The 12281-nt window shown below is 40.8% G+C and overlaps 1 protein-coding gene across 1 annotated transcript in view; it reads left to right on the plus strand.

Moving 5' to 3' along the window:
* JAM2 (junctional adhesion molecule 2) overlaps positions 1-12281 on the plus strand; it is a 52709-nt gene that overhangs the window by 32459 nt on the left and 7969 nt on the right. The window contains exons 2-6 of the mRNA XM_050961237.1: positions 132-197; positions 7076-7189; positions 8442-8594; positions 10375-10580; positions 12021-12123. Of these exons, the coding sequence (XP_050817194.1) occupies positions 132-197; positions 7076-7189; positions 8442-8594; positions 10375-10580; positions 12021-12123 (642 nt within the window). The remainder of the gene's footprint in view (positions 1-131; positions 198-7075; positions 7190-8441; positions 8595-10374; positions 10581-12020; positions 12124-12281) is intronic.

Genomic DNA, 12281 nt, shown 5'->3' on the forward strand with positions numbered 1-12281 from the left:
AGAGCCTCATTTAGCATATGGAGGTTTATAGCTAAGCCTGGGAGCACTGTTCTCTGCAATTGGCTGAAGCACGTGTGCAATGGAAATATCTGTTGTCTGAATTAGTTTGTTTTTGTTTTTCCCTCTTGCAGATCATAAAGCATATGGAATCTCTGTCAAAACGGACAATCAGCACGTTACAGCAAAGGAGTTTCAGGGTACAGTATGTGCACGGGCATCACTGCATTTATATATAAATATATAATATATATAACACAAGAAACTGTTTAAAGAACATTATTACGGTTCCAAAGTCAAGCACTCAAAAGTGAGGAAATTAAAGTTGTGTTCAATCTTAATTCATCCCCATTGTGTGTATGCATTATGATATAGCATTTAATTACATGATCACATACTATTCTGCCCAGAACCCCTGCCAGCTTCCGTGCACAGGATGAAGAGTGCTCAATTAATGAGCAGCTTGCTCCTGATTGCCCTATGTGGCCCTATGCCTTACTGACTATTCATTGTTTAAATCCTGCTCTGAAGACATAATTATAAATTTCCTCGTGGTCTGTTCAGCGGCACGCATCATTATTTTATCTGAATACTTCAACCCAATCAAGTAATTTTATCAATTACTTCAATAACTAATTTATTCTCTCAACACCCCGGTGACATGAGAAGTGGTTATTTATCCCCATTTTATAGACTGAGAACTGAGGCACAGAGAGAGGAGGGTCAAAAGTATCCACTAATTTTAGGGGCCCAAATGAGACATATAGGACCTGATTTTTCAGAATATTTAGTACCATATAGAGCTTTATATGTTCAAAGTGCAACTCCTATTGACGTGCAATGGTCGGTACTCAGCACTTCTGCAATTGAGTCCCCAGGGTCTCAAGTCCAGCACCCAGAAAATGAGGAACAGGCAGTTGGTGACCATCTGTGAAAAGTTTGGCTTAAGTGACTAGTCCAACATCACACAAATTGTGGCAGAGGCAGTGATAGAATCCAGTTCTCCTGGACAGCATTCAACTGTTTTAACCATGAGACCTTACCTTCTGTTCCTGCAGTCCCCTGCATCATCCACAACAAACCTTCCAACATCTGCTACAAATGAGGCAGGGGTCTTACAGACAATAGCCTCCTTCACTAGATGTCATTGATTCATCCTCAGAGCAGGTCCATTCTGTTCACTGAATGAGTCAGGGGTCCTTTGGAAAAAAAGTCATCCTTTAATTTATATGCATAAAAGGGGACCGAATTAAGGCACCTTACTTGTGTCATTTCCTAACATTTGAGTGCTTGATTTTGCAACCTAAATGTTCCTTTAACATAGTTTGGTTTGGCTTTCTAATTTCCTAGGTCTTTTTTTAAAAAAAATCCCACTAGGGTCAGGTTAGTGGGTGACACTTATATTGGTATGTAGTTCCATGTGTTTGGGGGTTATGTTAGTCTTAATTCCATGTGTTGAGTTTATTTTGTTTTTTTTAATATGTTGCATAAACTATCCCAGCTGCCCTTTTGCCTACTGATTCCTTGTTTGCAAGTTTCATGTAGGATTCATGGCAGAATTGGATCTTCTGGAGGGACTTGAATAAGAGGGCAACGGTCTGGTGTAGTAGTAGCTTGGGAAGGTGACCCATGTGTAGGGAGTCAAATAAAGCATAAAGACAGTTAGGGGAGAATCGGAAGAACAGGGCAACAAGACTGGCATCATTTGACAGAGTGGAGGGAGCAAAGGAGCAGCGGGGGAGGGAGAGACAAGATTTGGTAATAGGGAAGAGCAGCATTCTATAGGGACTTGAAGGTGGTGACAGGAAGTGTGAACTTAGTGAGGAGAGAGGCACCAGTGAAGCACTCAAAGGAATTGGTGATGTGTACAGATTGGCCAGTTCAGAAGGTGATCCTAGTAGCTGTATTTTGCATTTTTCTGGAAGGGGGCAACATGAGTGTAGGCAAATAAATAAACAGGCTGATGGAAATGCAGTAATGTCAGAGGTGGTCCCTCTGAGGCAAGGTTGAACTATATTGGTGAGGAAAGCTTGTATTTCCAGTATCTCTGCAAACTCATTCTGTAGATGAAAAAGACTTTGATCTCTAGGGTTGTCAACCTGGCACCTCTCACAAACAATAATGTCACTTCTTAAAAAATGAACGCAGAAAAATATTAAATAAGATTTCAGAGCTCAGAAAGGATGAGAGAATGGGAACAGTTGGGCTACCATGGCTATTGGGCTTTCTTTATGAAGGCTTGGCTGATTTTTGTCTCATTGTATGGCTCACCCCCTACTCTTCTTTCCTGCAGTGCACATGCTAGTGGAGGACTTGTTTGTTAATACTTAGCATAGGCAGTTTCTGATCACACCCATACTCTTACCTAACAGCAAAGCAGGAACGCTAGAGCCCACTTAGATGTCTATTATGTGCAGCTGATTTGAACTGCGCTCCGGAGGACCAGGTCAGGAAGTAAGCTATGACAGTAATTCAGTGGGGTAGAGATGTATGCACATTGGGCATAGGCACACTACTCCCTCACCACTGTTCACAGCTGATGAGTTGCTCCAATGACTGGTAACTCTTTTATATTTCCTCTTTTTGCTTCATTTTCAACCTACTGTTCTCTTTTTCCTGTCTTATGTGGCTGTTTTCCACTTGCTCTGTCCCTGGGTTGTGTCTGTATCCCATCTCTTAGCACATTCCCTCTAATTCCTATATCTCTATCCCTTTTCTCTCTGCTCTCCTGACTTTGGTTGGTTTTGTCTTGTGTTTACTACTATGGAGAGCCAAGGAACCATAATTTGGCATCCTCTCTGCTGTACTCCTACTCAGCAGCATTTCCCTTAGCAGCATCAGTGCCAGAATAAAATGGAAACTGAGACGTGTGCCAGCTTTATCAAGCTGCATCCTGTGGAAAGGAGCTACTTTGAAAGGATGTGAAGTGCTACTGTGCAGGCATCTATAATACTAACAATGAATTTCATAAGATCCTTCCACCTGCAAGATTTAAATGCATGGCAAAAACCATGCAGGGGCTCAACTCTCTTCCCTTCAATCTCCAAGCCCCGCATCAGTGTTTGAACACTATGTCCTGGTCTACACTACGAGTTTAGATTGAATTTAGCAGTGTTAGATCGATTTAACCCTGCACCCATCCACACAACAAAGCCGTTTTTGTCGACTTAAAGGGCTCTTAAAATCAATTGCTATACTCCTCCCCAACAAGGGGATTAGCGCTGAAATCAACCCTGCTGGGTCGAATTTGAGGTAGTGTGGACACAATTCAATGGTATTGGCCTCCGGGAGCTATCCCAGATTGCTCCATTGTGACCGCTGTGGACAGCACTCTCAACTTAGATGCACTGGCCAGGTAGACAGGCAGCAGTGCCATGTGAAACTTAAGGAGCTCAGGCAAGCCTACCAAAGAACCAGAGAGGCAAACAGCTGCTCCAGTTCAGAGCCCTAGACCTGCTGCATCTGTGATGAGCTGCATGCCATTCTAGGAGGTGCCCCTCCTACCCACCCCTGTGCTTTCCTCCTCCTCCACTTCTCCCAGGCTACCTTGGCAGTTATCCCCCCATTTGTGTGATGAATTAATAAAGAATGCATGAATTTGAAACAATAATGACTTTATTGCCTCTGCAAGCAGAGATCAAAGGGAGGCGGGGAAGGCGGTTGGCTTACAGGGAAGTAGAGTGAACCAAGGGGGCAGGTTTTCATCAAGGAGAAACAAACAGAACTTTCACACTGTAGCTTGTCCAGTCATGAAACTGGTTTTCAAAGCTTCTCTGATGCACAGCATGCCCTGCTTTGCTCTTCTAACTGCCCTGGTGTCTGGCTGTGCGTAATCAGCAGCCAGGTGATTTGCCTCAACTTCCCATCCCACCATAAATGTCTCCCTCTTACTCTCTCAGATATTATGGAGCACACAGCAAGCAGCAAATGACAATGGGAATATTGCTTTTTGCTGAGGTCTAACCGAGTCCATAAACTCGCCAACGAGCTTTTAAATGTCCAAAGGCACATTCTACCATCATTCTGCACTTGCTCAGCCTGTAGTTGAACTGCTTCATGAGCCATGGGAGCAAAGGGTAGGCTGGGGTAGGTGCGACTGTGCGTTGTTGCTGATTGGGAGAGCAGCCTGAGGCAGAAGCCTCCAGCTGGCATGATATTCCAGGCAGGACTGAATCTCCATTAGACGAAACTTAAAGAAGAGAATGACCCGGAGTCATTCCCATTTTTGTCCAGGTGCCTCCAACCGACCTCACTGAGGTCAGCCAGGAGCACCCACGGGACAATGACGACGGTTAGCAGTCATATTGCACCATCTCCTGTAGGCAAGGCAAGGGGATGCTGCTGTGTAGCACTGCAGTGTCGTGTCTGCCAACAGCACCTAGGAGACATACAGTGACAGTGAGCTGAGTGGGCTGCATGCTTGCCGTGGTATGTCGTCTGCATGGGTAACCCAGGAAAAAAGGCGAGAAACCATTTTTTGCCATTGCTTTCGTGGAGGGAGGGAGGGGGGCCTGAAGACATGTACCCAGAACCACCTGCTACAGTGTTTTTGCCCCATCAGGCATTGGGAGCTCAACCCAGAATTCCAATGGGCAGAGGAGACTGCGGGAACTGTGGGATAGCTATCACAGTGCAACACTCCAAAAGTCGATGCTAACCTTGGTACTGGGGATGCACACCGCCGAATTAATGCACTTAGTGGGGACACACACAATCTAAAAAATCGACTTCTGTTAAATCGACCTAATTTTGTAGTGTAGACATATCCTAAGAGTGTGTAGCTTTGCATTTGTGTTGTATTAATAAAGTCATGGAGGTGGAAAGCAATGGATATTTCAGTACATGCCCAAGTGTTTGAGGCTGAGAATAAGGAATATGAAGAAATTAATTTTCAAATCTAACTCTACATCAGTCATGTATTACCAAATTTGAAATAAGTTTATCTTGGTAATTTAACTTTAATTACCATTTCTAAATGTAGGTGAATGGATTTTCCTACCTTCCACTTATCAGTCAAACACAGCCAAAACATATTTTAGTGACTTTTCCTTCATGTATGAGTTGCATACTAGTAATCAGTTTTCCATTCGCCCTTCTTTGTGCTTACCCAACCTTGTTTTCCCTCTTGACCATTCATTTTTCTCACCCAATTCTCTCACCTTCCCACCAATTGCCTTTTCTCTCTCTTCCTTAGAGTTCTGTGTTCTTAGTTCAGCCTCTCCTTAAAAATACCTTGAATAGAATTCTTCTACCTCTCCATCTTGATACTGTCTCCTCAATTCTTCCTGTCCCTCTCCTCCTCCTTTGTCCAGTCTTTCTCCTCACTGCGTCCCACTCCTTTTAGTCTCCCCACTCCTCACGCTATATAACAGCGCCTCTCTTCCTGGTTTATTTGGGCATAAGCTTTCGTGGGTACCCACGAAAGCTTATGCCCAAATAAACCTGTTAGTTTGGGCATAAGCTTTCGTGGGTACCCACGAAAGCTTATGCCCAAATAAACCTGTTAGTCTTTAAGGTGCCACTGGACTCCTTTTTTTTGTGGATACAGACTAACATGGCTACCCCCTGATACTCCCTTCCTGGTGACTCTCCTCCCCTGTTGCTGAGTACAATGAAGCTAGGGAACTGAGGTTGAGGGGATCTGCACCACACTTTCTCCCCTCCATATGACCCTTCCCACCCCAGCAGGAGAGGAGGAGGAGGAGGAAGTGATTACATCCTGTGAACTAAGCACTGGGATTCCTCTGTTCTCTCCCTCCTCACAGGCAAGAGTCAGAGTGACCTCAATATTGCCCCTCTGCATTTTCTCCTTCCCTTTCCCAGCTCTGAAATGAAAGAGTCTGGGCAGTAGAGAGAGAGAGACAATGCAAGTCTCATCCCCAGAGTGTAGGTGAATTATAGGCTTGCAACACTGAAACTCAACTGCCTTCACTTCAGTTAGATGCAAATAAAGTTAGGCACTCCTGGGCTCAGACAGCAATCGCAAAGGCCAGCAGTAAAAGACCAAGAGCGTAGGCGGGAATTGACTAATGTTTTTCATTGTTAGAAAGGCAACAAAACAAAAACAAAAGGGAAAGGAAACTTCAATAAATCTTAAAGTACAGGAAGGCCACCGCCTATCCCACTCCACCTGCAGTCAGGAACTTCTGACTTCCTCAGCTAAGTACAGAACACACATTTTGTAAAGCATTGTGTATTTGTCTTTGGAACAGGATGCCCCCCTTCACTGGATTTTTCTTTAAAGTTGGATTGCTTCTTTAATATCTTGTCTCATTTTGTGTGTGATCTTATTGCTCATGACAAATGCCAGACTGGTAGCATTGGAGCTCTGAAGCCTCGGCTCTGGTCTGGAAGGACATATAGTAGGGGTGAATAAGTAACTCTGTCTCCATCATTTACTCAATCCTTAGTTTCCTCTGCTGAGATTGGTAACAAGAGTGCAAATTAAAGCAGGCTGTTGTGTATGCTTTTGAGATGTGGACACTTGTTCACTGGAAATCGGATACACCCCATCAAAGGTATAAAAGTCTTTGGTCCCTATTAACATGACCTGTATATGAAGGGCTCAGCATATAGGTGAAAGGCTCTGTATTGCATTTCCAGCCTCCTAAGCCATCTGCTCTACCCCTTCCCCTTGAAAAAAAAATTAAAGATTGAGGCTTTCCACTGGAGATTTTAAACTATAGAGAGATTGGAGGTAGTCAAAGATTTTTCATAATTATACTAGTGTTCTTTTCTTCCTTAGGCCAATCTGTACTAGAAAAGGTATGTCAGTAGAGCTGTACCAGCAAACCCACCTAGTAGACACACACTTTCTACTGCCAAAAATGTAGTTTTGCCTGTATAACTTATACCAGTTCTCTTTAAAGCTCTACCGACTTTACATTCTCTCTCTAAATTCTGTTCTCCATTACACTTGTTTATATTTGGAGTAAATACAATAACGTCAATTTTAAAAGCAGGATTTGATTGTCACTGAAGACTGAAGCCCTTTAATAGGAAGAATATTATGATCAGTACTTTGTAATTATACCAAGCACAGAGCTAAAACACTGATCATCTGTTTTGTTTTCCCTAGAGGCTATGCTTAGCTGTAAGTACTCAGCTGGAAAGGGTATTATTCCAAGAGTAGAATGGAAGAAACTCACAACCCACGATGTCTCATTTGTGTACTACAAAGGTGACTTAGTAGGTAAGAAGCTGCAAACTTGTAGACTGATGGATTAAAATGAAATTGCTAAAATGCAGTTTGGTTTCTTTTCTGAAGAGAATAACAATGACAAAAGGACTTTCCAGAATTGGTTTTCGAAGAGCATATTCTTGAATAGCTTTCCATGCTAATAGCTACTATATCTTTGATGGTATTAAATATTTTAACTTGGAGATGTAGATGAGTCTTTTATACTGTTCCATTTAGACTTCAAAAATGGCATTGCAGGTTCCCTGAATCCTTCCATAAACTGAGCGCATTTAAATAAAATTATCTGTCCTTATTGAAAACTTTATGATCCTCAGAACAAGCTTCTGAAAGATTCTTTAAAATAAAGCTGAAGCTTGAACATAAATGTCATAGTAATATATGCAGTATAGCAGCATATTTTAAATACACCTCCATTCTTTTTAGGACTAGAACATAAGAATAAGTGTGCTTTCTTAAAATGACTTATTTCAGCTTTCCATTTTGAGTGAAAAGTGCATCTCGGTGGTACCGTATACGTCAGCTATTTTTATTGTAGCCTTGTTCAAAAAGTTGTAGTTATTTTTTTCTGTTTTCAATGGGAAGTTAGTTTTGCCCGCATAACACACACACTCCCACAACTCAAATGTCTGAAAGAATTTTGTTCCAACTTAAAAAAAAAATCACCTTTAACCAGAGACCAAGTATAGAAAAAAATCAGCCCACAAGGTGAAAGGTATGTGATAACGGAACTGTAATGGAGTCTGGATTTTTTGAAAGCTTAACTAGAGAGCTTTTGGCCAACATTCTCTGTCTATAATAAATGTCACTTTTAAGTTTCTTAGATGATGCAGATTTCACCAAGCCACACAAGAGCATTGGGGAAATGCATGTGCTGCCAAATTCAAGATGGGTCTTGGGATTCCAACTCTATAGGCTGTTGGAAACTGGCTGTGTTTCATAAGTGATGCCTTTGGTTTGTGAACAAAGGGTGCAGGGTTTGGGCTTAAAGTATCGCCTTGTTGCCCCTAAAACTTATTTGTAGAGTGGAAGTGATAGTATCTTTGGAGAAAAGTGCTCATATTTATTGTCCTTCAGTGGAAAATGAGGCACAAAGATGATCAAGATTGAAGAAGTGAGCAATGATTGATGACCAAATGCATTGTGAGGTTTCAAGATGAGCCAATGATGCACAGTGATATTTTATTTTTATAACAGGCTTGAACTGCAAGGAATACTTTTCCAACTGTCATATTCTCTTTTAAAGGTGATCTGAAAGGCCGAGCAGAGATGATAGATTCAAGCATACGAATTAGAAATGTGACCAGAAAAGATTCTGCGAGATACCGTTGTGAAGTTAGTGCGCCGACTGAACGGGGACAAAATCTGGCAGAGACTATTATTACTCTCACAGTGTTGGGTAGAAACCTAACTTTGACTATGGGTTTTTGTTGAGGTCAATCCTAAAGGCAGGAGGATAGGGGGAATTCAGTGTGGATATTTTTCCTCATGCACTCTTTTATTCATAACATTGTTTGCCAAATGAATTATAAAGTGTAGATTCTTTTCTGGCTTCTCTTTAATGTTTTCACAAACTGCATTTACCTTCTTTTGACCAGCTCTAACAAATAATTAATAATAGGGAACAAATCTACCCTCACCAGGCTTGGATTTTCAAATGGGCCTAAGGGAGTTGGGCGCACAGCTCTCATTGACTTTTAGTGAAAGTGGGTACCTTATTCTTAGGCCCCATTGAATTTCCCAACACTAAAGCAACTATGACAGCTTAAAGTGCATTGATAATCACTGTGTTGATAGAAATAAGTCCAAAACACACAACTGTGAAGAGGCCAGTACTAGCTCCAAATTTTGATTAGGTTACAAGTAAAAGTCAGAGGTTTTCTCCTTGTCCACCTAACAAAATTGCACATAGAAATACTGGCCTCTCTTCTGAAGAAACCCATGTCTGGGCTGGCAGACATGTTATCTGGATCGAGGCACACTGGCACACCTGTATATGGAAAAGGCTTCACTGGATCTTTTTCAGCAACTGCCAGTATGAAGACTGGCTGATGTTCCTCATTCATAAGTGCTGGAACTGCCTTGAAGTGGTTTCTGTTATATAATACTCCTGGGGGAATTCTGTGTCAAAAAATTAAAAATTCTGCAACAAAAAATTAAAAATTCTACGCACAATATTTTGAAATTCTGCAAAATTCTCCATATTTTATTTGTCAAAATAACAAATATGATCACAACTGTTTCAATTTTTTTGGTTATTTATTTCAAAATACCTGTCAGCAAGTATGTCTGTAACAATGCAGACAATAAAAAAGATTCAGGGAATGTTTTTTGACAAATAGATTCCTTATCGGCATATCAATACAGAACACAAAGCAAAGTGGGTATTTTTTTCATTTTTAAAAAAAGCCACAGTTTGGTGATTCTTGGCCTTTCGTGGTGACTGAGCAAATGTTTGAAGTATCATACTGTGACTAGAGCAGTTCAAAAAACTTTAATGAAAGTTTTTCCACCAAAAATTACTTCTCAAACTACATGAATTTTTTTTTCTGTGAAAACATGTAATTTGAAACTTTTTTGAAACCAAGGGAAATTCTTTTATTTTCTTTCCTTTTCCCCCTCTTCACTAGTTCAGAGGGAAAAAATGGGGAGGGGAAAGAGGGAGTTGAGAGGAAGATGGTCAAAAAAAAAGGGGGGGGGGATTATTTCAAATAAGTGGAAACAACAAGAACAAAATATTTCAACCAAAAAAAAACAATCCATGGAAAGTTTTGCCTGACTCCACATCCCCTTGAGTCCGTGGAACTAAGTGCTTTGCTGGCAGGATGGAGGTGGGGAGGAAGGGTTGAGAAGTTGATCTTGGATTGGATGGTAGCCACAGGGAGCAGAACAAGGGAGAGGCAGCACCAGGTTGAAGGGACTGGGAGCAAGGTGCTCCTTCCCTTTCCAGGGTCCTAGCAACCCAAGGATTTTTCTGCTTTCTCATTTAGTGGGGTGTGACCCATTGGTCACGCCTGGTGATCTCTTTCTTGGCCATGCCCCACCAGTCTATCCTGTTAATTAATACATCATGGGTTTCTTTGGATTGTCTCTGATGCCTAAGCAAATGTTGAAATAGAAATGTGAATGTTAATTTAAAACACTTAAACTGTCAAATAACAAATGTTTTCATTGTTCAGTGGCCTCGGCAGCTCCATCATGTGAAGTGCCCAGCTCAGCAATGAGTGGAACAGTAGTACAACTGAGTTGTAAAGAAAATGAAGGGTCTCCTGCTTCTGAGTACAAGTGGTATAGGAATGGTGTTGCTTTACTGGAAAATACAGGAACAGGCAGTGCTAAAAGAGGAAACATTTCTTACACCATGAATAAAAAGACTGGAACATTGGTAAGAGCTTGTCCAACTCCTTCTTTCAGACACAAAAGTCAAAAGAAAACTAAATGTATTATTCATGTTACACTATGACCAAGGATCAGGGCCTCATTGTGCAGATGAGAAACAAACAAAAAAAAGTCCATGCCCCAGAGAGTTCACAACCTACATGTCAGACAGGATACAACAGGTGGATGAAATACACAAACTGGGTGAGAGTGGAGTGAGAGGATGAGGTAAAATAATTTAGCAGAGTTTTACAAAATAAACAGAAGTTATAGCTTGCCACGTGCGTAACCAGTGCCAGATCTGGCATCACAGTACTAAGTTTTTTAAGGAGAGATTGAAAAGAAAATAAAGTGGACAAACTTCCATGGAGAGTTATTCCCAGGCAGAGAGGGCAACATCAGAGAAACAGATGTTTAGGAAATGTAAAAGTAACTTTCCAGATATACTTAGAGAGTCCAATCCTGCACCAGTAAAGACTGGACGCAGGAGCCAGGCCCCAAATCAGCATAGGTATCTTTTCCAGAACTATACACCTCTTTTGAAGAGGCTTCCACGGATGCTTTTCAATTATTAATACATTTTAGTCCAAGACTTTCCAAAGTGACTAGTAATTTGGGGCACCTCACTTTTATGAACGATCAAAGTCATATACCTTAGAGGAGTCTGATTTTCAGAAGGTGAATGATCAGCGCACTCTTAAAATCCCACCCTTTTAAGGTGTGTCAAACTGAGCACCCAAAATCACTAGTCACCTCTGAAAATCTTGGCCTTGTGGATATAGTTGTGGATCTCAGAGAGCGAGCCTAATTTCAAAGCCCACTGAAGTCAATGGAAAGACACCCACTGAGTTTGATGAGTGTGGGAAAGTCCCCACCTCTCCCTTTCTTGTTGTTTATGTGAAATAGTCATCAGTTTCATCATACATCATTTTGTAAAAAAAGAAAAAATAACCCATAGTTCAAAGAACTCAGTATCTAAATGGTATCAGTGCAGTGTCCCTTGTCCCTCAACCTCCTAATTTTAAATCGCATGGTGATAACTAGGGCTGGTTGGGAGTTTTTTATCTGAATGATTTTCTAACAGAAATGCAGTTTCCACAAAATTGAAATTTTCCACAGGGAAATTTTGAGTTTGCTGAAAAAATTCAATTTTCCACTACAAAAATCAAAATAAAATATTTAATTTTGGGTCAAATTCAATGAAATAAAATGAAACATTTCAGTTTCAGAAATGTTGAAGTGTTTTGTTTTGATTAAAAAAATGTTGAAACAAAATGTTTCTGAATCAAAAGTTTTTGGAATTTGTGTTTTGTTAAATTTCAACTTGTCATCCAAATTTGGGACAAAAACAAAAATGTCAGAATTTCCATGGGATGGAAATTGTAAATTTCACTCAGCTTTATTGGTGACTCTTTTTTTTTTTTTTTTTTTTTTTTTAATTTAACAGCTATTTAACACAGTTTCAAAGAAGGACACTGGAGAGTATTACTGTGAAGCCTCTAATGGAATTGGACTTCCTCAAAAATGCTCTGTGAAGCGAATGCAAGTTGGTAAGTGTCAAAAGCAAATAAGGCAAAAAAAATCTGTAGATGAAAATGACTTTATTGCATGGCACATGTAAGAAACTAAGACTAGGTTCAAATTATACTGTCTTACTCCTCCCCCAGAGTGCTGGAATCAAATGCAATTACATGATGCTTGTTATGAA

This window comes from Gopherus flavomarginatus, chromosome 1 (assembly GCF_025201925.1).
Source record: "Gopherus flavomarginatus isolate rGopFla2 chromosome 1, rGopFla2.mat.asm, whole genome shotgun sequence".
NCBI classification, from domain to species: domain Eukaryota; kingdom Metazoa; phylum Chordata; order Testudines; family Testudinidae; genus Gopherus; species Gopherus flavomarginatus.